The following is a 27,566-nucleotide window of genomic DNA, read 5'->3' as shown; positions in this document are numbered from 1 at the left end:
AGTCAATTTCACAAGGTTATGTATTATATGATTTCATTTATATCATATTTTGGAAATGACAAAATTATTGTAATATATGACATAGCAATGATTACAATGCATTAGGGATAGAATCCTATATAATAAAAGCCTAATATGCTAAGTGTCCAGTCAGCCGGATGATGGTTCAATCAAAGCGTAATATCCTAATGATGTGCTAAGGCGCTCAACTGCTCACTATCATGTGCACTAACCACTAGGGATCAGACAGTCAACCGGTTGATCAGTTGCTATGATGTGCACTGACCACCAGGGGGCAGACACTCCTGACCGGTAAGTTAGCTTGCTGCTGGGGCCCAGCCGATTGGGACTGAGCGAGATGGGACTGAGTGAGATGGGTCAGACAGGCCCTGGAGCCCTCCCATGATCCCTCTCTGGCTAGCCAACCTCCCGTGTCCCTCCCCAGCCCCGATTGTGCACCCATGGGGTCCCTCCGCCTGGCCTGTGCCTTCTTGCAATCCTGGACCCCTCGGGGAATGTTGGAGAGCCGGTTTCTGCCCGATCCCACAGGCCAGGCTGAGAGATCCCACTGGTGCATGAATTTGTGCACCGGGTCTCTAGTGTGATTATAAAGGGATAAATGAAGGAGTTATTTTATGATGACATAATAATTCTATATTACAATTTGCGAGTTGTTTACATGAATCTCTGCATATGATAAACATTGCATAGCACTGGACAACCACAAAAAATAACTTATAAAATCTAGTGACATCTGAATCTCTGTAGTTCATTTAATATTATTGTACCAGTGTTAGTTCTCTGATTTTTATAATGTACTGTATCTATGTGAAACAAAGCAAAAAGCTTGGTGAAAGGCACATGTGAATGTTCTGGTAATTTTGTATCTTCTTGTGAATCTTTGTGTGTTTTTTTATCACTGTACACAATATTGTGGTAAAACTTGTGTATTTTTGTATCCTTTTAATTTTTTTGCTTATTCATTGTTATTATTAAAATTTCAATTTCATAAGATAAAATCCCAAAAGTGAAAGGCTTGATAGGGGGTATGTATAGTTTTGGTTTCACGAATATTACCAGATTCTTTTTCAAGACCACTGGTCTAATTTACACCAACAATATATTACTATCTACTTCTCAGCTTCTCTAGTTCTCCATACTATTGCTTTATTTAATGTTGGCCAATCTCTTGATGACAAAGAATGCTTTTTTATTATTATTCAAATTTCTTTTTCCCTTACCCCTAATTTGAGTACATATTGTTTAGTTTTCTAATTTGTTTTCTTTTTTGGTCTGTTTCTCTCTTTTTCTCCTCCATCACCATTTATGCCCCCATACCCTCTCTCACCTCCACTCCCTTTCCCCCTTGTAGTCACCACGCTGTTGTCCTGTCCATGAGTTCTTTTTTTTCTCAATCCTCCCACCACTAGATGTCTGTCTGCTCTCTGTGAATCGGCCTCTATTTTCCTTGTTCGTTCAGTTTGTTCATTAAATTCCACAGGGGTGAAATCATGTGATGCTTATCTTTCTCTGACTGGTTTATTTCACTTAGCATAATGTTCTCTGGGTCCATCCATGCTGTCTCAAAGGTTAAGAGATCCTTTTTACTGCTGCATAGTATTCCATGGTATAAATGGACCACAGCTATTTTATCCACTCTTCTACTAATGGACACTTGGGCTGCTTTCACATCTTAGCTATTGTAAATAGCACTGCAGTGCACATAGTGGTGCATATATTCTTTTGAATTAGTGTTTCATGTTTCTTCAGATAAATTGCTAGAAGTGGAATTCTGGGTGATAAGGCAGTTCAGTTTTTAATTTTTAAGGTAACTCCATGCTTCTTTCCACAGTGGCTGCACCAATCTGCAATCCTACCAACAGTTCCCTCTTTTCCATATCCTTGCCAACACTTGCCGGTTGTGGATTTATTGATGATTGCCATTCTGACAACTGTGAGGTGTTATCTCATTGTGGTTTAATTTACAAGTCTCTGATAACTAGTGACGCTGAGCATCTTTTCATGTCTCTTGGCCATTTGTGCTCATTTTTTAATTGAATTGTTTGTTTTTGTGTTTAGTTTTACAAGTTCTTTATAAATTAGGGAGATTAACCCCTTATCAGCTTTATTGGCAAATATGTTCTCCCACTCAGTGGGTTGTCTTTTCATTTTGTTGATTCTTTGCTGTGCAAAAACTTTTTATTTTGTTGTGGTCCCACTTGTTAATTTTTTGTTTGTTTTTTTCCCTTGGCTGAGGAGATAGAGCAGAAAAAATATTGCTATGAGAAATGTCCAATATTTTACTGCCTATGTTTTCTTCTAGGATTTTTATTGTATCAAGTCTAACATTTAAGTCTTTAACCCATTTTTAATTTATTCTGTGTGTGGTGGAAGAAGGTCATCCAGTTTCATTTTTTGCATGTATATGTCCAATTTTCCCAGCACAATTTATTGAATAGTCTCTTTACCCCATTTTATGTTTGTGCCCTTTTTATCAAATATTGACTATAAAGGCTTGGGTTTATTTCTGGGCTCTCTGTTCTGTTCTCTTGATCTATATTTCTATTTTTATGCCAGTACCAGGCTGTTTTGATTACTAAAGTTCTTGTTGTATTGCTGGTTATCAGGTAGTGTGATTCCTCCAACTTTGTTCTTTCTCAAGATCACTGTTGCTATTTGGGTTCTTCTATGGTTCCATAAAAAATTCTGGAATATTTTTTCTAGTTCTATGAAATGCACTATTGGTATCTTGATAAGAATTGTATTGAATCTATAGGTTGCTTTGGGTATTATGGACATTTTAATGATGTCATCTCTTCCTGTCCATGAACATGGTATATGCTTTCACTTATTTGTATCATCTTCAGTTTCTTTCTTCAGTGTCTTATAATTTTCCTAGTACAGGTCTTTTATATCCTAGGTTAAAGTTATTCCTAGGTATTTAATTCTTGTTGAAGCAATTGTGAAGGGGTTGTGGGGGTTTTGGGTTTTTGGGGGGGTTTTTTTGGTGTGTTTTTTTAGCTTCCCTAATATTCATTATTGGTGTATAAAAATGCTACTGGTATTTATGTTGTATCCTGCTACTTCACTGATGTCTTTATTAGTTCAAGTAGTTTTCTGGTGGAATTTTTTTTGCAGTATGATGCCATCTGCAAAAAAATGAAAGTTTTACTTCTTCCGTTCCAACCTGAATGCCTTTTTTTTTTCTTTTTCTTGTCTGATTGCTGTGGCTAGAAGTTCCAGTACTATATTGAACAAGTGTGGTGAAAGTGGACATCCTGTCTTCCCAATCTTAAGGGAAACATTGTAGCTTTTGCCCATTGAGTATGATGTTGGCTGTGGGTTTATCATATATGGCCTTTATTACATTGGCTGTGGGTTTATCATATATGGCCTTCATTACATGTTGGCTGTGGGTTTATCATATATGGCCTTTATTAGATATGTCTCCTCTATTCCTACTTTACTGATAATTTTTATCAGACATTGGTGCTAGATTTTATCAACTGCTTTTTCTGCATCAATTGATATGATCATGAGGTTTTTATCCTTCCTTTTGTTCTTGTGTTGTTTCACATTTATTGATTTGCGGATATTTTACTAACCTTGCATCCTCGGAATAAATCACACTTGATCATGGTGTATGTTCTTTCTAAAGTATTGCTGGATTCAGTTTGCTAAAAGTTTGCTGAGGATTTTAACATCTTTGTTCATCAGGGATATTGGCCTGTAATTTTTTTTTTTCCATTGTGTCTTTATCTGGTTTTGGAATTAGGATAATGCTGGCCTCATAAAATGACCTTGGGAATCTTCTGTTCTCTTGCCTTTTTTGGAATAGTTTGAAGATAGGTGTTATTTCTTCTTTGAATGTTTGCTAAAATTCACCTGTAAACCATCCTGTTCAGGGTTTTTGTTTGTTTGGGGTTTTATTTTATTTTATTATTATGATTGTTGTTTCAGTTTCACTAGATCTAATCTATCTATTAAGATTCTCTGATTCTTTCTGATTTATTTTGGAAGATTTTATGTTTTTAGGAATGTACCCATTTTGTCCACATTGGCCAATTTGTTGGCATATAGTTGCTTGTAATAGTTTCCTATCATACTTTGTATTTCTTTGGTGTCAGTTGTTATTTACCCTCTTTCATATCTGATTTTCTTTCTAGCTTTTTTCTTGTTTAGTCTGATTAAAGTTTTGTCAGTTTTGTTTATCTTTTCCAAGAATATGCTTTTGGTTTCATTGTTCTTTTGTGTTGTTTTATTAGACCCTATTTTGTTCATTTCTGCTCTGATCTTTAATATTTACTTCCAGCTCACTTTGGACTTTGTTGTTGTTCTTTTTCCAGTTTCTTTAAGTGTAAAGTTAGATTATTTTTTAGAGATTTACCTGTTACTTGAGGTAGGCCAGTAATGCTGTGAATTTCTGTCTTATGCCTGCTATTCTTGTGTCCCACAGATTTTGAGTTGTTTTGTCCTCATTTTCATTTGTTTCAAGGTATCTTTTGGTTTCTTCCTTGATTTAATTTTTTGTCCATTTATTATTAAGTAATATTATTTAGCCTCCATGTCTTTGTTTTTCAGTTTTCTTGTAATTGATTTCAAGTTTCATATAATTATGGTCACAGAATAAGCTTGATATGCTTTCTGTCTTATTAAAATTCTTGAGACTTGTTCTGTGTCATAACATGTGGTGTATCCTAGAAAACATTCCATGGACACTTGAAAAGAATGTATATATGCAGCTTTGGTGTGGAATGCTCTGAAGATACCAATTAAATCCAACTGATCTCTTGTGTCATTTAAGGCTGCAGTCTCCTTGTTGATTTTCTGTTTGGAATAGCTATCCAGTGATGTCAGTTGGGTGTTAAAATCTGCTATTGTATTACTATCAATCTCTCCCTTAATGTCCATCAGGATTTGCTTTCCATATTTAGGTGCTCCTATGTTAGGTGTATAAGTGTTTACATAGGTTATATCCTCTTTTTGGATTGCTCCTTTTATCATTATGTAGTGTCCTTCTTTGCCTCTTAATATAACCTTGGTTTTAAAGTCTATTTTGTCACATATAAGTATTGCTACCCCAGCTTTTTATTCCTTTCCATATGCATGAAATACCATTTCCATCTCTTTACTTTTAGTGTTTGTATATGTTTCATTCTGAGGTGGGTCTCTTGAAGACAGCATATACATGGGTCTTGTTTTCTTACCCATTTAGCCACCTCTGTCTTTTGATTGGAGCATTTAAGCCATTTACTTTTAAAGTGGTTATTGATATGTATATATTTATTGCCATTTTATTTATTAACTATGTTCTTCTGATTTCTCTTCCTTCTTCTTTTCTTCTACTCCTTGTCTTCCTCCTCTTTCTTCTTCCTCCTCCTTTCTCCTTCATCTTGGTAACAAACTCCTTTCACTTTTTCTTGTCTGGGAAGCTCTTTATTTCTCCTTCAATTTTGAATAATAGCCTTGCTGAGAAAAGTAGCGTTGGTTGTCCTTGCTTTTCATTATTTTGAATATTTTATGCCAGTCCCTTCTGGCCTGAAATGTGTTTCTGTTTAGAAATCTGCCGACATTCTTATGGAAGCTCCCTTGTAGGTAATGTCAGGTGCTGTCTGTCACTGGACTTAGGCAACCTGTTTGTGGTTCCCTCTGCTGGGCCTGGGTGCTTGTGAAAAGAACCAAGATGCACACCAAGGACTGCTTCTACTAGCCCCGGTCACAGGAGCAGGTTAAAAAAAGTCTCAAAGCACTCAGAAATCTGCCTCTCCTGTGGACTCAGTCAACTTAAAGAGCCTCTGACTATACTCCTCTGAAAGGATAAGCTCCCTAGGGTGCATAGCGTGAGGTGAGAGGGATTCCAACAGGGGGTGGGGAGGCATCTATAGCGTGCCCCCAGACTGATGCTGCATAGAAGTGCATGCTCTCCCTGTGAAAGATGACTTCCGCAGTATGGGGGAATGACTCAGCATAGAGATCCTGGTGACTGTCCTCTCAGCTCTCCCCCTAGAGCCACCAACCTTAGACTCTCTTCATGCAGCTCTAGTCTCCTCTGCCCTCCCTCTGCTGGAACCCAGGGTGAGTGGCTGCACACAAAATTTAGTGTTTTGGCCCTTTAGGAATGTGCTTGCATTTTCAGCCGTCTCTCCCTGGCAGACAGCAAGCCGCTGCTTTTAACAGCCATTTGTTCATGTGGGCACCTTTCCCAGTTCTGGTGCTCTAGGCTGGGAGCCCAGTTTGGGGTTTAGACTCCATACTTCTCAGGGGGAATCCCCTGCAGCTGAGACATCCATCTGGATCTTCAGCTGCTGCTTGTGGGAGCCAGCCCAGCCCTTCAGAGCTTCTGCACTTCCTACCAGTCTCTGTTTGGTCTCCACGGTACATCCTTGGTTACATGGCTTCTCTTCAGCTAGTCTTCGGTTGGTTATTCAGGATGTTTTTTTCCTATACTCTAGTTGTAATTCCATTTTGGTCCTGGGAAGAGCTGTGTGTAGGTTCCATCTAATCCACCACCATCTTGGATCTCGGGTATATTTTTATATGTGTTTGCCCCTTGCATTTTCTAAATTGCATATCATATATTGGCTGTTTATATTCTTTTCCTCATTTTATTTTTATTTTTAGAGCTCTTTGTATATTAGGACTATTCTTTCCCAAATGTGGCATTTGTTTCTTGATTTGTGTATGACATCTTCTGTTATATTTTTTTACTTAAAAATGTCTTTTCCCTTAAAACTGTTTGTTTATCACTCCAAATTATCAATAATCCTAGATTTTCTTCTAATACTTTTATTGTTTTATTACTCTACCTTTTTTTTGTTACTCTGATTTTTTGGCGTATGGTATGAAGTTGGGAAATGTATCTGCTTTTTTTTTTACAGCTAGATAGCTAGTTATGACAACACCATTTAAATATTCGAATACTATGTTTTTGACACAATTTTCTGTGTCATTTTTTTTTTTAACTATTCTGTTCTGGTCTTTGGTTCTCTTATGGTATCACTACTAAAATGTTTTGATTACAGTAACTTTATAAAATCTAGGAGCCCAGCGCACAATTTGAAATCGCGCAGTGTCGCCCACCCTCGAGTTACCAGTCTGTCCCTGCCTTGCTCCCCGGGCCCTGTGCTGCCGGTCCGGCCCTGCCTCCTCCTCTGGCCCTTGAAGCAGCTGCGGCCGCTGCTGATCCAGCCCTGCCACCCCACCCCAACACGTGTGCAACCTCCTCCTGTCCGTTCAACCCGTTACGGCGTTCCGGTTAATTAGCTTATTTCTCTATTTTATAGATAGATAGATAGATAGATAGATAGATAGATAGATAATAAGATCTGCTAAGCAAGTCCCCAATTACTTTTGCAATGCACACATTCATTCTTCTATGTGGACACTCACATCATTTTGTCCTTTAAAAATATTTTAAACCATTGTAATTCTGATTGGAATTATGTTAAATATAAGATAATTTGTTAAGATAAACATTACTGTACCATTGCAGAATTGTAAAGATAGTAATGCTTTATGATAAATAATAATTATGATACATTCACATTTAAAATTTGATTCTCTTCTTATCCACATTTTGTGACTACTGTTGGAGTAATATGTCAGAGGAATTTGCAGAGGCAAGCGATATTCTATTATTATCAATCAAGTCCTTTGTCAGTGGGTAAATAGTATATTAGTTTTTCCTATAATGAAATGGAAAAGAATTCCATTAGTTAAGGTTTTTGTTTTTTTACACACAAAAATAATTCTGTATACTGAGTGAAAAGTTTTATTTTATATGTTGAAATTACAGAATTTTTATACTTTTAACCTTTCTCTTCAATCTTTACATTCAGAAGCGATTGTTGGAAGCCATGGAGACATGTAACCACTCCCTCAAAAAAGAAGAGAGGAAAAGAAACCAACATAGTGAGTGCTTAATGTGCTGGTATGATAGAGACACAGAGTTCACCTACCCCTCTCCATGGCCAGAGAAATTCCCTGCCATAGAACAATGTCGTACAAGGTAATGTTACTTGGTAATTTTCAAAAACTGTTAAGAGTCCCTACCTCATACCAAAAGTAAAAGTTTTTGAATATCTATTTGGGAAAATTAACAAATCATGTATAACAGTTATACTAAATTATTTATAATGAATTACACCAACTTACATCAAGGACCATAGCATCTCACTCTCTCTCTCTCTCTCACAATTGTTTATATTGTTCTCTGCTTTCATCACATTCTGCTTTCTCTCCATCTTCTTGTGTTTTTAAGTATTTTCCTCCTGAGTACATATCTGTATTATTCCTCAAAAGGATGTGTGAATTTTTGTTTCCATTTCCAGTGTCTGGTCCCAGCATTATTTGACATGCTATGACTGTTGCCCAGCCACCCAATTAGAAAGAAGAAAAAAAGAAAGAAGGAGCTTCTCTATTTTCTTGCCTCAAACCCATATCTTCTTTATCTTCCTCGTTAAAATGTACCCCCTTTTTTTTTCTCTTCTCTCTTCTTCCCTGCAAATAATGTATTCAGGTGGTAGTGAGTTGCAAAGAAAGTAAACATCTCTCAGTTAATATTATTTTCTTCCTTTTTTTTTTTTTTAATCCTCACCCGAGGATATTTTTCATTGATTTTAGAGAGAGTGGGAGAGAGAGGAAAAGACAGAGAGAAAGTGGATACGAGAGAAACACATGGATTGGTTGCCTCCCTGACCAGGGCCCAGGCGGGGGAGGAGCCTGCAACCAAGGTACGTGTTCCTGACTGGAATCAAAACCCGGACCCTTTGGTCCGCAGGCTGATTCTCTATCCACTGAGCAACACTGGCCAGGGCAAGATTTTTTTCTTTTTTTAAAGCTAAGAGAAAGATGAGTAGACATTATAAAACATTTATTTTGCATTCTGGGTTTGGGGAATTGGAGGATATGGAGATTTGTAATATACTTAATACATCCCTTTATTTTTAAAATTAATTATATATGCATAGTTTTGTTTTTATATAGTTTGTTTATATATATATTGTTTTGTTTTAAATGAGTGGGGAAAACTTCCATTCAGTAACCTACAAGTATGGCTTTGTCTGGACCAATAACAACAGAGAATCTAAGTTGTCCTGCTCTGTATTTTCTTTGTTTGTAGGAGTGAATTGTCATTGCCTTATTTAAAAGCAAGGATGATTCTTGCAAAATATTCAAGGGAATGCTGAAGAACTATGATTGCTTATAATGTATGAGTTTTAAATTAAATGCCTTGATTTGTTTTTTAGGTATAAAGTAATATCATTAGATGCTTGGCATGTAGATATAAACAAGAACAAAATAACCAGGGTTGACCAGAAGGCATTATATTTCTGTGGATTTCCTACTCTGAAACACATCAAACACAAAGTCAGTGGGTATTTAGTTCAGAATTTTTTTATTTTATTTTATTGAATATTAAGTGATTATGGAGAAAGTTAAAATTAAATTTCCTGAACTTTTTAAAAGTATTTTTTGAAGAAAAGCGGAGTTCAAGTATTCCAGCAGAGCAGTCGTGGAGAAAACATGATGTTGGAAATCTTAGTGAATGCAGAATCAGATGAACTTGTAAGTATGCTCTTTGTTATATATTTATTAGGTACTTATTATGCATAAAACTGTCCTAACTATAACATGTTTACAAGAAGTCTGATATAGTTTCTCCAAAAGTTCACAGTAAATAAGGATAAAGTAAACAAACATTTACACAAGTAAAAGGACATGTATAATTGTGACATAAAGAGAAAAAAATGCTCTAGGAACTTTGAAAAGTAGATGAGCTGTGTGAGCTAAGTGTAGACCTGTAGATAAGAATAGGCTTGAACTGGGTGCTAAAGAAAAGATCATCACAATGAGGAGAAAAGGAAGGGAAAGGTATTTTAGTTGAAAGGAATAATAACAAGGCCTGGGAATTGCCATCAAATGTAAATGTGATGCATTATCTTATTCTTTTTAACCTTTTTGTATGTCTGGAATTTTTCTTAATACTGTTTTTTTTAGAATAAATATGATGTATTTAAGGAGAAGGAACAGTAAAACCTGACTGAAGTAGAGGACTTGTGTTGGGAAATAGTGGACGATAAGTTTGAAAACACAAACTGAGCCAGATTATGGAGGACCTTGAATACCAGGCTCTGGAGTTTAGACTTCTTTTAAGTGGTGTTATCTTGAAATTGGTATTCCCTTAAAGGTTAATTTGGTGGCAGTATAAATAGACTAAATTGCACTAGAGAGAAATGGAAGAAAATGGAAAAGCCTTCAAGTTCAGAGATTGTGGTTATAGAAGCATTAGGCAATAAGGACATAAATTGTGGAAGTTGTAATAGATCTAGATCAGCAATTTTCTTTTTTTTTTTTTTTTTTTTAATGAATCTTTATTGTTCAGATTACAATTGTTTCTCCTTTTTCCCCACATATCTCCCCACCCCCCAGTTCCTACCCCCCCCTTCCCTTACCTCCCCCCCCCCCCGCTGTCCTTATCCATAGGTGTATGATTTTTGTCCAGTCTCTTCCCATACTCCCCACACAGACACCCCTTTCCCCCTGAGAATTATCAATCCACTCCCATTCTATGCCTGATTCTATTAAGTTCACCAGTTTATTCTGTTCCTCAGATTTTTAATTCACTTGACTTTTAGATTCACTTGTTGATAGATATGTATTTGTTGTTCATAATTTTTATCTTTCTTCTTCTTTTTCCTCTTTTTAAAGAATACCTTTCAGCATTTCATATAATGCTGGTTTGGTGGTGATGAACTCCTTTAGCTTTTTCTTATCTGTGAAGCTCTTTATCTGCCCTTCAATTCTGAATGATAACTTTGCTGGGTAGAGTAGTCTTGGTTGTAGGTTCCTGCTATTCATCACTTTGAATATTTCTTGCCACTCCCGTCTGGCCTGCATGGTTTCTGTTGAGAAATTAGCTGATAATCGTATGGGAGCTCCCTTGTAGGTAACTAACTGTTTTTCTCTTGCTGCTTGTAAGATTCTCTCTTTGTCTTTTGCTCTTGGCATTTTAATTATGATGTGTCTTGGTGTGGTCCTCTTTGGATTCCTTTTGTTTGGGGTTCTGTGCGCTTCCTGGACTTGTAAGTCTATTTCTTTCATCAGGTGGGGGAAGTTTTCGTTCATTATTTCTTCAAATAGGTTTTCAGCATCTTGCTCTCTCTCTTCTTCTGGTACCCCCATAATTCTGATGTTGGTTCGCTTGAAGTTGTCCCAGAGGCTTCTTACACTATCTTCAACTTTCTGAATTCTCTTCTCTTCATGCTTCTCTGGAGGAGTGTCCTTGGCCTCTTTGTATTCCAAATCTTTGAGTTGTTTCTTGCAATCCTCTAGTCTGCTTTTGGGTCTCTGTATAATATTTTTTATCTCAGTCAGTGTATGTTTAATTTCTAGTTGGTCCTCATGGAATTTATCGGCCTTTTCCATGAAATTCTTGAAAAACCTTATAACCGTGGTTTTGAACTCTATGTCCAGTCGCTTGTTCTCCTCCATTTCTTTGGTTTGTGATCTGTTTCCTTGCCTTCTCATATTCTCTGCTTCCCTAAGTTGGTAGGGTAGTTTTGTGTACTAGGTGTCCTATTGGTTCAACGGGTCAGCCTCCCAGTTACTTGAGGTGGACACTCTTGGTGTACCCTTGTGTACTGTGTGTCCCCCAGCAGGAGCTACAGCAAGGGCTAGTTTTCTCCTCCTTTGCTTGGGGGGTTTTGGAGCAGTCTGACTGGAGCTGCAGTTGGTTAAGCTGCTCCAGAACAGGCCATTTATATGCAAAAGCCGCTGTGTGGAGCCGGGGCGGGTTTGTAGAATGTGCGGGGCGGGGCCTCAGGGCGGGGCCTCAGGGCGGGGCGGGGTCTCAGGGCGTCACTAGGCTGGGGCGTGGCCAACGGCGATGGCTGCCGTCAGCCGTCTCTGCCTTTCCACGTTTCCAAGTCCCTGCGCCCCGCGCTCCAGCGCAGTAAACAATGATTGCTGGGTGCACCACTGCAAAAAAGTCACTCTCACTTTCCGACCCGATGGCCGAGAGTCCAGCTTCTCCCCGTAGGTGCCTGGGTCCCCCGAGTGTCCCCAGAAACTGGATTTCAGAGTGATCGGGAGCTTGTCTCCCTGCGGGTTGAAGAAAAGCCGCGCACCCAGCCGCCCGCCGCCGGCCCGATTCGCGTGCCTCCGTACCTCAGCTTTTCAGCGATTGTGCTTCTTTCTCTTCTTAGTTGTAAATCTTCCACTCAGCCAGCTTTCCCGTGGTTCTGGGTGGTAGACGTTTTTGTCTTTTAGTTGTATTTTTGAAATTGTTGTGTGCGGCAGCAGATTAGTTGTTTAACTATGCCGCCATCTTGGTTCCTCCTAGATCAGCAATTTTCAACCTTTTTCATCTCACAAACCAAAAAATATATGTTCTGCCCATCTGACAAGAAAAATAGGTATAACTTTGATTCATTCACACCGGATAGCTATTGCTCTATTGGCTGTCATTTTTTTATTTGACAATCTAAGGGAAAAGAGGTCAGTGTGTCTTACTAAATAGTCAAGTACTGCATGTTTTAAAAATTCTTGTGGCATACCGGTTGAAAATCGCCAGTCTTAGATGAACAAGACTAAATAAAATTGACATTTTTAAAAAATATATTTTTATTCATTTCAGAGAGGAAGGGAGAGAGAGATAGAAACATCAATGATGAGAGAGAATCATTGATTGGCTGCCTCCTGCACGCCCCACACTGGGGATGGAGCCTGCAACCCAGGCCTGTGCCCTTGGCTGGAATCGGACCTGGGACCATCTACTCACTGAGCCAAACGAGCTAGGGCTAAAATTGACATTTGATCAGTTGTTTAAATCTAGGAGTTAAAAAGAAGAAAATATTAAACATAACTCTTAGGATCCATGCTAATTAACCAGAAAACAATTGCTGTTTACTGAAATCAAAAAGTTAAAATGGGAGAGCCCCTGATTTGAAGGGATTCATGGTAAATAATGACGGAATTTTAAGGTGGTGCTACGACTTGTAACTACCGCTGCCCTGCCAGTCTTTCCAACAGGGATCCACAGAGATTTAAACCCTAATGCCCTCAATCATCCAGTTGCATATACTGGACTAAACTTGCTTTCTTCATTTAGAATGGTGCTGTTTATGTACTATCCTTGGGAAAATTGAGAAAATAGTCAGATTGTTTATAATATTCTGTACTTGAGATGAAAAACCTCCATTGAGAAAGTGTGCTTATACACAGTTTAATATCTGGAGCTAGAGCTTAGAACGTAGATAGGTATATAGGGTCATCAGCAAGGAGGTGATAGCTGAGTCCTGGGGCTCATTTCCCTGAGGAAAAAGAATTCTGAGGATTGTAGGTCTTGGCATCAAGAAATACAGTTATAAAGAGTGGGAAAGAAATAGTAAAAGTGACAGTGTTCAGAGAGGTAAAAGAGAATGATTCCCAATTATTAGTATCACAGAAGCATGAAGTAGATGATGCATATGGTTCAAGAATAAAAAACAACAACACCAAGTCTGAATTTTTCTTTAGGCATTATTTTTGGCCTTTGATAATTCCATTCTTATAGATTGGTGGAGGCTGAAATTCCTAAAGATTAGTCTGGGGCTGCATAGATAGAAAGTAGAAGTAGCAGCCATTAAGCCTGTGGTTAAGAACTTGATCATTTAAAAGAAGGCTAGATAAAGAACTGTAGGTAGAGAAGAGGCAGTTCATCAAGCAAAATTCAAACAGAAGAGAAATAGGGCTCGTGGAGAAAGGAGGTAGGTATTAACAGTACTGTAAAGGGGCCCGGCCGGTGTGGTTCAGTGGTTGGGCAGCTAGTGTTCTTATTTTGTTACATCAACCACAAAGTGAAAAGAAATCAGATTTCTTAGGTTCTGTTTTATACTGTCTGGCTATTTGATGTGAAAAAATGAATAATAGCCTTTTTCTAGACATTTCTGTTCTTGTGTTTTTTTTCATTTTCAATAAGAAAAATAAGCAAGATAATCGTGAAATAATGGAATCATGAAATTTTACAACCGGGTGGGATTTTGTAACGCAACTAGTTCAACTCATTAATTTTACAAATTAAAAAACTTAAGTGGAAATTGAAAAAGGGACATTCACTCAGCTATATAGCAGCAAAACTAAGAACTCAAGTTTCTTGCTAAACGTTGTTTTTGCTAATGTTGACTATTATTATGGACAGTAATACATTATGGATCAGCACTCTTTTATTTTACTGAAACTTATATTCTCACCAAGTAATTTAAGTTAGGTTAGAATCAGTGGGCTGCTCTACGAATTAACTGCCACTGCTGTTGAGAAAATGAGTAGAAAGCAAGCTTCCTAGTGTCCTGATGTGTATACTGCAGAAAAGTAGTTTACGTTGGTCATACTGTCTCTAATAAGAATACATTGGTAGAGAGGAAGGTAAACTTGGTTCACTTATACAGATTCATACTGAATTAAAAGGTGAGCAAAGGCATTTTAGGTAAAAACAACTGAAAATAATTTTTTTTTAAAAGAAAGGAAAAAATTTAAACTCTAAAAGATCTCAAAAGTCCTGGAGAATGTACTAGAAAGAAAAAAAAAAGAGAAAATTAACTGAATTTCAGTGGATGTAAGATTTAAGTTGGAATAAAGTTGAGAAGAGCAGCACAACTAAGAACTATAGGGAATAGGTATTAGAGGGAATAATTGACTCGAGTGAGCAAATGTTTTATCTGTTTTAATTATTTATAGATTTTAAATGCACAGTTATAAACACAAGCCATTTTAAAATTAACATTGCTTCTTTAAAATTTTCTCCTGGACCTGACATATAAATGAACTTCTCTGCTTTTACTTTAAGAGTGTAGAAAATGTAGCTTCATCAGTGCTTGGAAAGTCTGTCTTTGTTAATTGGCCTCATCTTGAAGAAGCTAGAGTTGTTGGTGTATCCGATGGAGAAACCAAGTAAGATTTTATTTATAATTCTTTTTAAATTTATATTTGCTTTGCTATTTAATGGCTTTTATTGATACATTTTTAGCTGATAGAATTATTGATATATTTATACTCTATAGTAAAAATGAAATCACACCACTTGAAGTTTAAACACTGTTGCAGTTTATTGTATATTTCTTGAGGTATTTTAGATGCATTTATTATTTTTCGCTTTTGCCTTCTTTTCCTTTTAATAGCTTGGAAGTTCTATAGCCTAATTCTTTTCTACCAGTTATCATTATGTTATTTACCAAATATATTTCTCTTGATGACAAGAATGAGTAGCATTTATAGGGTGTCCCCAAAAATATATATATACACTTTGAATGATTCTAAGTGTATTCTAAAGTCAGTATTCATTATTCAGAATTTAAGAGAATCTTCAGAAATGAATAACTTTTTTGTCAATGCCTTTTTTAAACTTATGATGTTCTGGTCCAGGCACTGCTGATAATGTGAAGCAATGGAATCGCAAACATCAAGAATCATTTCGTTTGGTATTTGTGTCCCCTCAATTCATCAACTGTTGCCAGTTTTATACTTTAAACGTTATCTTTTATGTATCTCCATAAAATTGTCTAGTGGATACATTTTTTTTTTGTTCAGTACTGTTAATACCTACCTCCTTTCTCCACTAGCTTTATTTCTCTTTTGTTTGAATTTTGCTTGAGGAACTGCCTCTTCTCTACCTACAGTTTTGTATCTAACTGCCTTTTTTAAAAAATACATTTTATTGATTTTTTACAGAGAGAAGGGAGAGGGATGGAGTCAGAAACATCGATATGAGAGAAACATTGATCAGCTGCCTCTCACACACCTCCCACTGGAGATGTGCCTGCAACCAAGGCACATGCCCCTGACCGGAATCGGACCCGGGACCCTTCAGTCTGCAGGCACTGAGCCAGACCGGTCAGGGCTAGCCTTCTTTTAAATGATAAATGCGAGCGTTCCCCCCACGTCCCACGTGCTTCAGGGTTCAGGTTCAGGGTTCGGGCTCTGGAGGAGGCCGCACACAAATGAAAGAGACTATAAAATATTAATTTGGGAATATTGGGGGCCAGGCGGGAGCCCAGCTCAAGAGGAAGGCCTCCGCTTTGCTCTGGCCTTGGGATCCCTTTTATTCAGGTCTGGGGTACACCCATTGCCCTTAGGCAGGCAATTCCAGTAACAGCTGGATGATATCCCATCAGCAAGGATTTACATGAGACTAAAAGGTGGAAGTTGCTTCAGCTCCCTGTGTCTCAACTAAACAGTGGGTGTATGGCTCTGACCCTTGCCAGAGCTCAAGGTCTCCAGCCTTCCGGGTTCCTTGTCCACACCTCTCTGCTAGTGAGGACAGTGGGCAGCTTCCAACAGATGAACTTCATAACCATGGGCTTAATGGCTGGTACTCTACATTCCATCCAGCTTTGTCTGGCTTCACCCATTATTTCAAATCAGTTAAACCTGAAAAGGAGTGAAAGTTAAGTGAGTTATTAGTTGTTAAAGCGTGTCCCCTCAAAAATGTTCAAAGCTTAGTCTGGCTGAAAAGAAAGGAGCATCAGTTGAGCTATCAGCTGTTAAACTGTATATACATGTTTTTGGGATACCTTGTATTTAACCTTACCTTTACCATGCCCATCCTAGACTTCTTTTAAATAATAATTTTTTTAAACACTGTTTTCTATTTTAAAACAACTTTTTAAAATTTTATTCGAGTTCACAATCATTTTGTCAGTGATTATTTAGGCTAGTTATTCTTTGTCGTCTTTATTTCATGTAAACTTGGTCTGATTTCTTATTCTTTTATTTTCATGTAATTTTTTTTCCCCAGATAAAATGAGGAGATCTTACATTTTCTGAGTTATTAAGTGATCAAATGATCTCTTTTGTTTTCTTCCCACATAGGTTTAGAATTAGAGACCCAGTTATTTTTCTTCAGATCTGTACAAACATATCTTAATTATGTTCTGCCATGTGCTTTTCTTAATGAGAATTCAATGTCAGTATGAATTTTTCTTTTGTGGATATTTGCTTTTTTGTATGAAATTGTGAGGATTCTGTTTAAGTCATCAGAATTCAGTCCCTCTGCCTTCTCGATGAAATGCATTTTATCAGTTTTTTATTTTATGGATCATGCTTTTGGTCTAAGAACTCTTCATGTAGCCCTAGGTACCTGAGATTTTTCTCCTATATTTCAAATAGTTTTCCTCCTTTTACATTTAAACCCATGATCTACTGTGAGTTAATTTTTATATAAATGTAAGGTTTAGATCCAAGTTCCCACATTTGCCTATGGATACTCAATTGCTTCAGCACCATTGGCTGAAAGGGATACTCCCTCAAAAGATTGTTTTTACACCCTTGTCAAAAACAGTTTAGCACCATGTGATTTTACTCATATATGGAATCTTAAGAACAAAATAAACAAAACCAAAAAAATAGACTCATAGATTCAGAGAACAAACTGATGGTTGCCAGAGGAAGGAGAAGACTGGTGAACTGGATGAAAAGGGTGAAGAGATTAAGAAATACAAATTGGTAGTTATAAAATAGTCACGGGGTTGAAAAGTAGAGTGTGGGGAATATAGTCAATTACAATGTAAGAACTATGTTTGGTGCCAGGTGGGTACTAGACTTAACAGGAGGATCACTTCGTAAGTTATATAAATGTCTAACCACTACGCTGTTCTGTTCACCTGAAAATAATATAAAATAATAATTGAATGTTAACTGTAATTGAAAGAAACAATATTAGTTGAGTTGAGCACATTTATGTGGCTCTACTACTTCTGAGTTCTCCCTTCTGTTCCAGTGATCTGTTTCTCTGTCTTTTGTCTTGTTACTGTAGCGATGTAGTAAGTCTTAAACTTACTTAGAGTTATTCCTTCCATCTTATTTTTATTTTTCAAAATGGTATTAGCTTTTTGTTCCTTTGCCTTTTTATATAAATTTTAGAATAAATTATCCTACACCTATAAAAATCATGGAGAGATTTTCATAGGAATTGTATTAACCCTATAAATTAATTTGGGGAGATTTAACATCTTTACTGTGTTGAATCTTCTTACCCAGTGGATCCATTCATCAGTGTTTCGTTTTTCAGCATACAGATCCTATACATATTTTGTTAGATGTTAAATCAGTATTTAAATTACTTGGGAGCAACTGAAGAGGTATTTCAGTTTTCTCAGGTAGTATATAGAAATACAGTTGGTTTCTGTTTATTGATTTTATATCCTAGGACCTGGCTGAATTTACTTCCCTGCTTTTTTTTTTTTTTTTTTTTTTTTTTAAGACTGCAAGCCAGTATTTTGTAGGATTCTGGATTTACCTGGCTATTTTCTCTTAGTGTCACTTAAGTGGATCCTCCATCCCACAAATTTCCTGTAAACTGGAACTAGGTGTAGTGGCTTGTAGAATCAAGTTAAACTCTTTTAGCAAAAGTACTTTATTGAATTTGAGAGTACTTTATAATCTTTATATTTTTGTTGTATATTTAGTTTGGTGTCTTAAGGGAGAAAGAATATTCATTTGTTTTTAAATTTTGAATGAATTTTTACAAGATTTTGTTCTGTACTTTATAGTACAATTTTTAAAAAGATGGCTTTTTTTCTATTATACCATGTAGAAACCTTTTTACTTTGAAGATTTATACCACTAGAACTCTATATTAAACCACAGATTTTTGGGTAATATAATTTTTATATGAATTCTTAAGGTTTTACATGGAAGAAGCTCCAGGCATACAGAAGCTTTATCTGGGAAGAACTGCTCCACCATCTAAAGTGGTTCATCTTGGAGACAAAGAACAATCTAACTGGACCAAAGAAGTACAAGGAATTTCAGAATAGTGAGTGTCATTAAAAGTATTTAATATCATAGAACTAGAATTGGATTTAATATACTTATCTTCTAACTTATTTTCCACTTAACAAAGTAATCACTCTGAATACTGACTACATCTTCATTTTATGTTCTAAAGAAAGTATTAAGTTCTAGTTTAAAATAATACCTGGTTAGCAGCGGTTACAGCCTTGCTCAATTTGTCATTGAAATACTTCATTATGTACAGAAAAAGGAAAAGACATGATCACTTAGTACTGGGAATAACAGTTAATAGATTGTTGCCTGAATTTGAGAATTATTTTTACTAACTTAAAGCCATTGAATTTCTTGGCCACATGTAAGTAATAAAAATAGGAGGGAAGACTGTACTTGGATTCTCACCTTCATGCTTACCCACTCCCCTTCACTAAGCCCATATGCCCCGGAATTCAGAAATGCAAGGTTTGTATCACCAAGTAACCTAAAAACTAACCCTCCTCAGAATGCTTATTTCCAGGGTCACCATGATTCCACCCTAAGAGTTCCTCTCTTTCTTCATTTAAACACTAGGATTTCCACAACCAAAACAATGATAGACTGGCAGTGACACATGAAATCCTATATACTAAAGAGCTAATATGCTAATAGTCATCATGCTATAACAACTGATCAGCAGGAGGCTGCGTGCTCTGCTAGGCGCACGCGGGTGGGCGGGAACTTGATGCTGCGTACTTCCAGAAAAAGCCTCAGCGGCTGTCTGAGGCTCAGGTAAGCCGCAGATGGCGGTGGCTGCTGTGCCCAGGGCCGGCCGAGACTCAGGCAAGCCGTGGATGGTGGCTGCCGCTGCCCAGGGCCAACCTAAGTCTCAGGCAACGAGGGCCAGGCCTGAGGCTCAGGTAGCGGTGCAGCTGGCAGAGGCATGATGGGGGTGTTGCCTTCCCCAGATTGCCAGGTCGCCTCCCACAGAGGGAGGCCAGCAGCAGCAAGGGGGTAATGGGGGTGGTGCTGTCCCCTGATTGGCTGTGGGGAGCAGGCCTAAGCCATCAGTAGGACATCCCCTGTGAGAGGGGGCAGACCGGGCTGAGGGACACCCCCCTCAGTGCACAAATTTTCATGCACTGGGCCTCTAGTGGTATTATAAATGTATATCCATCAGTCCTCCTGTTTAAACTGTAATAGCATTCACTATAGAAGAGGAGAAACCTATTCTATGATTTTGGAGCTAATACCAGGCTATAATATCCTTATTCAAAGATGAGTAAACAGGGAAAATATATTAAAAAAAAATCTGTAAATGAAGAAGGTAAATATAGCTCTTAGGAGGTAGAGGTAAAGCCTTCCAACAGTATCAGAAGCCCCTGTTATAGTTCATATCTTTCTGAATTTTTATAGCACTTAAACAAAAATCATAATAATAAATGTATTTTATTGATTACCTTAACCTTTTTTTTAGATAGTGTGCTCCATAAGGTAGGGAACATAACTGTTTTTATCACCACTCTGGCTCTCATTCCTTGGCATTCAGTTAATATTTGTTTGAATGAAATAGAGATTGTCTTAGCTAAGATTCTTAATAGGAAAAAAAACATTATTCAAAATACTATGAGTTTAGTCATTTATTTTTTATTTTTTTTAAATATATTTTATTGATTTTTTACAGAGAGGAAGGGAGAGAGAGAGCTAGAAACGTCGATGAGAGAGAAACATCGATCAGCTGCCTCCTGCACACCCCCCACCGGGGATGTGCCCACAACTAAGGCACATGCCCTTGACCGGAATCGAACCCAGGACCCCTCAGTCCGCAGGCCGATGCTCTATCCACTGAGCCAAACTAGCTTCAGCTAGTCATTTATTTATATAACAATTCAATTATTTATTTATATGTGCTGAGTACAGTAGTTGGCAGTATACCATCTACACTTATAAAAGAGAAAGATGCAAGTTGACCGTAACTTCACGAAGCCCACCACCAATCAATCAGGAGTGAGTAATCACATTAACCCAACAAAAATGGCGGGTTAATTTGCATATGCAGGTGCCAAGCATCTGGGGACGAGGCGGGACGCTTGTGTTGTCTCCATGGCAACAACGCAGGCGTTCCGTACCCCCCAGGCGGCTCCAGGCCGGAGTGAAGACGGTGCCAGCAGCCAGGGGAAGGAAGGCCTATTCTTGCACAAATCTTCGTGCATCGAGCCTCTAGTAGTGAATAAAATCCCACAGTCCTTATATTCGTTAAATGTACGGCTGGTAGATGGGTTATGGATGTTAATGTCTTGTGTAGTTTGTTTTTTTAATCACACTGAATCTATGATAATTACTCTGAAGGAGTAGTACCATGAGACCATGTAATAGCAGGGTTTGACCTAATTAGGGAAGAATTTGCTCTAGTCAGATAAAACTTTCCCGAGGAAGTGTAGATTAAACTGGTACTTAAATATGGAGTAGGATTTGGTCAAAGAGTGAAAAAAAGCATATTTCAGGATGAGTAACGAGTTACATGCAAAATCCCTGTGGCACAAGGGAAAGCAATATGTGTCATGGCTAATGTGGCTACAGTGTTGGAATCAAGAAGAAAGATGAGGCAGAGGAAACAAAAGAGGCAAGCTGAAAGGTAAAATAAAAGCCAGGAGATTTACATGTTATACTATGGAAATCAAAGAAAAAGGGTGTTTCAAAAATAAAGGAATAAGACATGTAAAATGTTTTGTAAAGATTAAGCAAGAGCTATTTTGGTTAAGAAAGGGGTCTTCCCCCCGCCCACATGGGATTCTGCGCTGAATTTGAACCTGGGTGCGTGAACTTGGGGAGTTTATTTCCTGCAACTAGACTCCACACCCACACGGAAGCTGCACTGAATTTGAGCCTGGGTGCAGGGACACGGGGAGTTTCTTTCCTGCAGTGCACACCTACGTGACCAGACCTTGCGCCCACACAGGGAGGTTGTGCTGAATTTGAGCATGGGTGCACGACCAGACCCCACACCCACACAGGGCGGCAGTGCCACCTGATTTTGATTCAGGGCAAGCGCACACGGAAGGCTGTTTTGCGCAGGGCGGGAGTGGACCTCCTGCCGACAGCGCGACTGTACAACCCGGTCCCCTAAGCAGCCGGGACCCTGATTACCCACGCGAGAGGAAACTTTGAGCACCAGTTACTTGACCCTGTTCCGATTGCATGCGCCTGGGATCCCTGATTCCCAGTGCATTCATACTAAGAGCCAGGGACTCCAATTCTTGTCACATGCATACACAGGGACCCTGATTCTCGGTGCAAGACCACACTAAGCAACAGAGAATCTGATACTTGATTCTTGGCGCAGGCACAGGGGATCTCTGACTCCTGACACTCACTAGGGGACTCTGATTTTCAGCACAGTACAGTGTGGTCTCCGTTTCAGCATGGCGCAGGCAGGGCCCCTGATCCTAGGTGCGCACATGAGGCCACACTAAGTGTTGGTAACTCTGATCCTGGGCGAGCGTGGCAATCACCAACCCATTCAGCCACACATCTTAGTGTCGGAGCTCTTCAGTGACACTCGGGGGGTGCAAAGTTCCCACTTCACACGGCCCAGGCCCCTGCAATGTGAAATTTGAACCTTCTGATGATAGAATGGGGTGACAACAAAACAATCCCCAGAGGAAATGAAAGGAGGAATCGCCAAGAAAGGAAATAAGTGAAACCGAGGCATGCAACATGACAGAAAAAGAATTCAGAGTGATGGTTGTACAATTCATACACTGAAAGGACAAGAAAATCAACAACCTATGCAAAAATCAGGAAGAAATCAAAAGTGATATAGGTACAATCAAAAACACCATGGAAGGTTTCAACAGTAGATTAGAAGAAGCAGAAGACTGAATTAGTGAGTTAGAAGATAAGTTAGAGAAACAAGTCCAATCTGAACAGCAACTGGAGAAAAAAATTAAAAAACAGGAGGAGAGCCTAAGGGAGCTTTAGGACAATGCAAAACGAAGTAACATACGTATAATAGGGCTGCCAGAAGGACAGGAGAGCAACAAGGATTAGAAAATTTATTTGAAGAATTAATGACAGAAAACTTCCCTGATTTGGGGAAGAAAAAAGTTACACAATTACAGAGTCCCAATCAAAATGAATCCCAAAAGAACCACCCCAAGACACGTCATAATTACAATGGCAAATGTTAACAACAGAGAATCTTAAAAGCTATAAGAGAGAGAAATAGAGTTACGTACAAAGGATCCTCCATCACATTATCAAATGATTTCTCAACAGAAACACATCAAGCTAGAAGGGAATGGAAGGAGGTATACAAAGTGATGCAAAGCAAAGAACTGAATCCAAGAATACTCTATCCAGCAAGATTATCATTCAAAATTGAAGGGGAATTCAGGAGCTTCACAGACAAAAAAAAAAAAAAAGGCAAAGGGAGTTTATCACTGCCAAGCCAGCAATGCAAGAAATGCTAAAGGGAATGCTGTAAAAAGAAGAAATAGAAAGGGAGGAAGGAACACAGGCATAAACTACACAAATGGCTACAAATAAGTACCTGTCAATAATAACATTAAATGTAAATGGATTAAATGCTCTAATCAAAAGACATTGAGTGAATGAATGTATAAGGAAACATGACCCATATATATGCTGTCTACAGGAAACCCACCTCAACAAGGGACTCACACAGACTGAAAGTGAAGGGATGGAAAAATATTTTTCAGGCAATTGGAAATGAAAAGAAAAAGCTAGGTAGCAATACTTATATCTGACAAAATAGACCTCAAAGTGAAGACTATAACAACAGACAAGAAAGGCCACTTCATAATTCTAAAGGGAACGATAAAACAAGAGGATATAACTCCAGTACACATTTATGCACCCAATGCAGGTGCACCCAAATACATTAATAAAATAAAAAATAAAAACTTCTGGAAGATATCAGGGGTGATATTGACAGCAACACAATCATAGTAGGAGACTTTAATAACCCGTCAACATCACTGGCTAAATCCTCTAGACAAAACATTAGCAAAGAAACATCAATCCTAAATGACTCACTATGTCAGATGGACTTAATTGACATCATTTGAACATTCCACCCCAAAAATACAGAATATACATTCTTCTCAAGTGCACATGAAACATTTTCAAAGATAGACCACATATGGGACACAGGAAAAGTCTCTCCAAATTCAAGGGGATTGAAATAGTATCAAGCATCTTCTCAGATCACAATGGCATAAAATTAGAAATCAACTACATTAAAAACAAACACAAAAATTCAAACAATTGGAGGCTGAATAGCATACTATTAAACAATGAGTGGGTTACCAAAGAGATCAAAGAAGAAATAAAACACATCCTAGAAACAAATGACAATGAAAACAACAATCCAAAATCTTTGGGACACAAAGCATTTCTAAGAGGGAAGTTCATAGCATTTTAGGCCTACCTCAAAAAAAAAAAAGAAAAGAAAAACTGATAATAAACTATCTAACTCTGCAACTTGAAGAATTAGAAAGAGAGCAACAAGAAAAGCCCAGAGTGAGCAGAAGGAAGGAAATACTAAAGATCAGAACAGAAATAAATAACATGGAGACAAAAAAAAACACAAAACACAAAACAGTACAGAAGGTCAATGAAACCAAGAGCTGATTCTTTGAAAGGATAAACAAGATAGATGAACCGTTAGCCAGGCTCACCAAAAAGCAAAGAAAGAAGACCCAAATAAAATCAGAAACGAAAGAGGTGAAATAAAAACAGACCCCACAGAAATACAAAAAATCGTAAAAAAAAAATAATATGAGCAACTCTACTCCAACAAACTGGTCAACCTAGAAGAAATGGATATATTTCTAGAAAAATAGGACCTTCCAAAACTCAACCAGGAGGAATAAAAAAATCTGAATACGCCGATAACTATGGAAGAAATTGAAGTAGTAATCAAAAAACTTCCAACAGAGGAGAAACCAAGATGGCGGCCTAGGTAAGCACCTAAACTGCCGCCTCGCACAATTTCAAAACAACAACTGAAAGACAGAACGGACATCATCCAAAACCACAGGAAAGCTGGCTGAGTGGAAATTCTACAACTAGAAGGAAAGAGAAAAGCTCATGGAGAATCAGAGGAGCCGCAAAGCGCTGAGGTACGGAGACACGCGCGCAGAGAGGAAGGGCGGCTGAGTGCCTGGATGGCGGGAGGGGAAAGGAAGCCCTCGACTACACTGAACCCCAGTTTCGGCCAAAACCCCGTGGACCCAGGCTCATACAGGTGGAGTCTGGACTGTAGAGAAAGGCACACGAAGACTCAGAGACTCGGACACTCGGGGGAGCCGCAGCGGGCAGGGGTCTGGAGGCGTGCGCGCGCGCCCGTGGTGAGTGCGCACAGAGAGGTCTGACTGTGGAGGTTGCCACAGACTTTCCATAGTGGAAGGAGACGGAAGCTTCTGACTGCACTGAATCCCAGTTCCGACTGCACTGAAACTCAGATCCGGGCGAGCCCCTGGAGGACCCATGCTCTTACAGGGGGAATCTGGACTGTCAGGCAGAAACTCAGGGGATCCGTGGAAGGCAGAGGTCTTGAGGTGCATGCGCAAGAGCAGGGCTGACGGGAAGCCAAGACTGTCTGCTCAGCCCTGAGACTCTGCCCCATCCAAGCTGAGCACAGAGGCTTTTGCAATTTTGCAAGTCTGGTCCTATAAGGCTGTCTGCAGCACAGGTATCCCGGCATAGGCACAGCTGATACAGCCAATTGTCCTGGAAGTCAATTCCTCTCAGTGATACCAACAACAATCAAGACTTAACTACAGCAAGGCTGTACACACAGTCCATAAAGGGGAGCACCAAGAGTGTCCACCTCAGGTAACTGGGGAGACTGATCCACCGGGCCATATAAGAAACCTAGCATACAAAGCTACCCTACCAACTCAGGGAAGCAGTGAAAATGCGGAGTCAAAGAAACAGACCACAAATGAAAGAAATGGAAGAGAACAAACGACTGGATATAGAATTCAAAACCACAGTTATAAGGTTTTTCAAGAATTTTCTAGAAAAGGCCGATAAATTTAACGAGACCCTTGAGGATATGTAAAAGGACCAACTAGAAATTAAACACACTGACTGAAAGAAAAAATATTATATAGAGATCCAACAGCAGACTAGAGGTATGCAAGAATCAAGTCAAAGATTTGAAATACAAAGAAACAAAAAACACTCAACCAGAAAAGCAAAAAGAATCCAAAAAAGTTGAAGATAGTGTAAGAAGCCTCTGGGACCGTACCAACATCAGAATTATGGGGGTGCCAAAAGAAGAGAGAGAGCAAGATGCTGAAAACCTATTTGAAGAAATAATGACAGAAAACTTCCCCCATCTAGTGAAAGAAATAGAATTACAAGTCCAGGAAGCGCACAGAACCCCAAACATAAGGAATCCAAAGAGGACCACACCAAGACACATCATAATTAAAATGCCAAGGGCAAAAGACAAAGAGAGAATATTACCTACAAGGGAGCACCCATACGATTGTCAGCTGATTTCTCAACAGAAACTATACAGGCCAGACGAGAGTGGCAAGAAATATTCAAAGTGGTGAATAGCAAGAACCTACAACCAAGATTACTCTACCCAGCAAAGTTATCATTCAGAATGGAAAGTCCGATAAAGAGCTTCACAAATAAGAAAAAGCTAAAGGAGTTCATCACCACCAAACCAGTATTATATGAAATGCTGAAAGGTATTCTTTAAGAAGAGAGAAGAAAAAAGTAAAGATAACAATTATGAACAACAAATACATATCTATCAACAAGTGAACCTGAAAATCAAGTGAATTAAAAATCTGAGGAACAGAATAAACTGGTGAATATAATAGAATCAGGGGCAAAGGGAGTAGATTGATAATTATCAGGGGGAAAAGGGTGTGGGGGTGCAGGAAGAGACTGGACTAAAATTGTACACCTATGGATTAGGACAGTTAGGGGGAGGTAAGGGCAGAGGGTGGGGTGGGAACTGGGTGGAGGGGAGCTATGGGGGGAAAAAGGAGAAACAATTGTAATAATCTGAACAATAAAGGTTTATTTAAAAAAAAAAACTTCCAAGAAACAAAAGCCCTGGACCAGACGGCTTCACAGGGGAGTTTTATAAAACATTCAAAGAAGAAATAAAACCTATCCTCCTCAGACTATTCGAAAAAATTCAAGAAGGAGCACTTCCAAGCTCTATTCTACGAAGCCAGCTTTACCCTAATCCCAAAACCAGATAAAGACAATACAAGAAAAACAATTACAGGCCAGTATCACTCATGAACATAGATACCAAAATCCTCAACAAAGTTCTAGCAAATTAAATCCAGCATTACATTAGAAAGATCATACACCATGAACAGTGGGATTTATTCTGGGGATGCAAGGATGGTACAATATACACAAATCAATAAATGTGATACAGCACATAAACAAACTGAGACAAAAATCACATAATCATATCAATCAATGCAGAAAAAGCATTTGACATAATCCAACACCCTTTCTTGGTAAAAACCCTCAGCAAGTTGGGAATAGAGGGATCATATCTCTATATAATAAAAGCTATATATGACAAACCCACAGCCAACATCATACTCAATGGGCAAAAACTAAAACCATTTCCACTAAGAACAGGAGCAACTCAGGGATGCCCACTCTCACCACTCCTGTTCATCATAGTACTGGAAATACTAGCCATTGCGATCATACAAAAAGAAGAAATAAAAGGCATCCCAATTGGAAAAGAAGAAGCAAAACTGTCCTTCGCAGATGACATGATATTGTACATAGAAAACCCCAAAGAC

The 27,566-nt window shown here is 38.5% G+C and overlaps 1 protein-coding gene across 1 annotated transcript in view; it reads left to right on the top strand.

Annotated features, from left to right (window-relative positions):
- XRN1 (5'-3' exoribonuclease 1) overlaps positions 1–27,566 on the top strand; it is a 228,198-nt gene that overhangs the window by 86,099 nt on the left and 114,533 nt on the right. The window contains exons 16-20 of the mRNA XM_008158575.2: positions 7,839–8,008; positions 9,249–9,369; positions 9,469–9,567; positions 14,825–14,928; positions 18,659–18,790. Of these exons, the coding sequence (XP_008156797.2) occupies positions 7,839–8,008; positions 9,249–9,369; positions 9,469–9,567; positions 14,825–14,928; positions 18,659–18,790 (626 nt within the window). The remainder of the gene's footprint in view (positions 1–7,838; positions 8,009–9,248; positions 9,370–9,468; positions 9,568–14,824; positions 14,929–18,658; positions 18,791–27,566) is intronic.

This window comes from Eptesicus fuscus, chromosome 9 (assembly GCF_027574615.1).
Source record: "Eptesicus fuscus isolate TK198812 chromosome 9, DD_ASM_mEF_20220401, whole genome shotgun sequence".
Classification (NCBI taxonomy): Eukaryota; Metazoa; Chordata; class Mammalia; order Chiroptera; family Vespertilionidae; genus Eptesicus; species Eptesicus fuscus.
The sequence above is the reverse complement of the archived record's forward strand: the minus strand, read 5'-3'. Positions and strand labels throughout refer to the sequence as shown.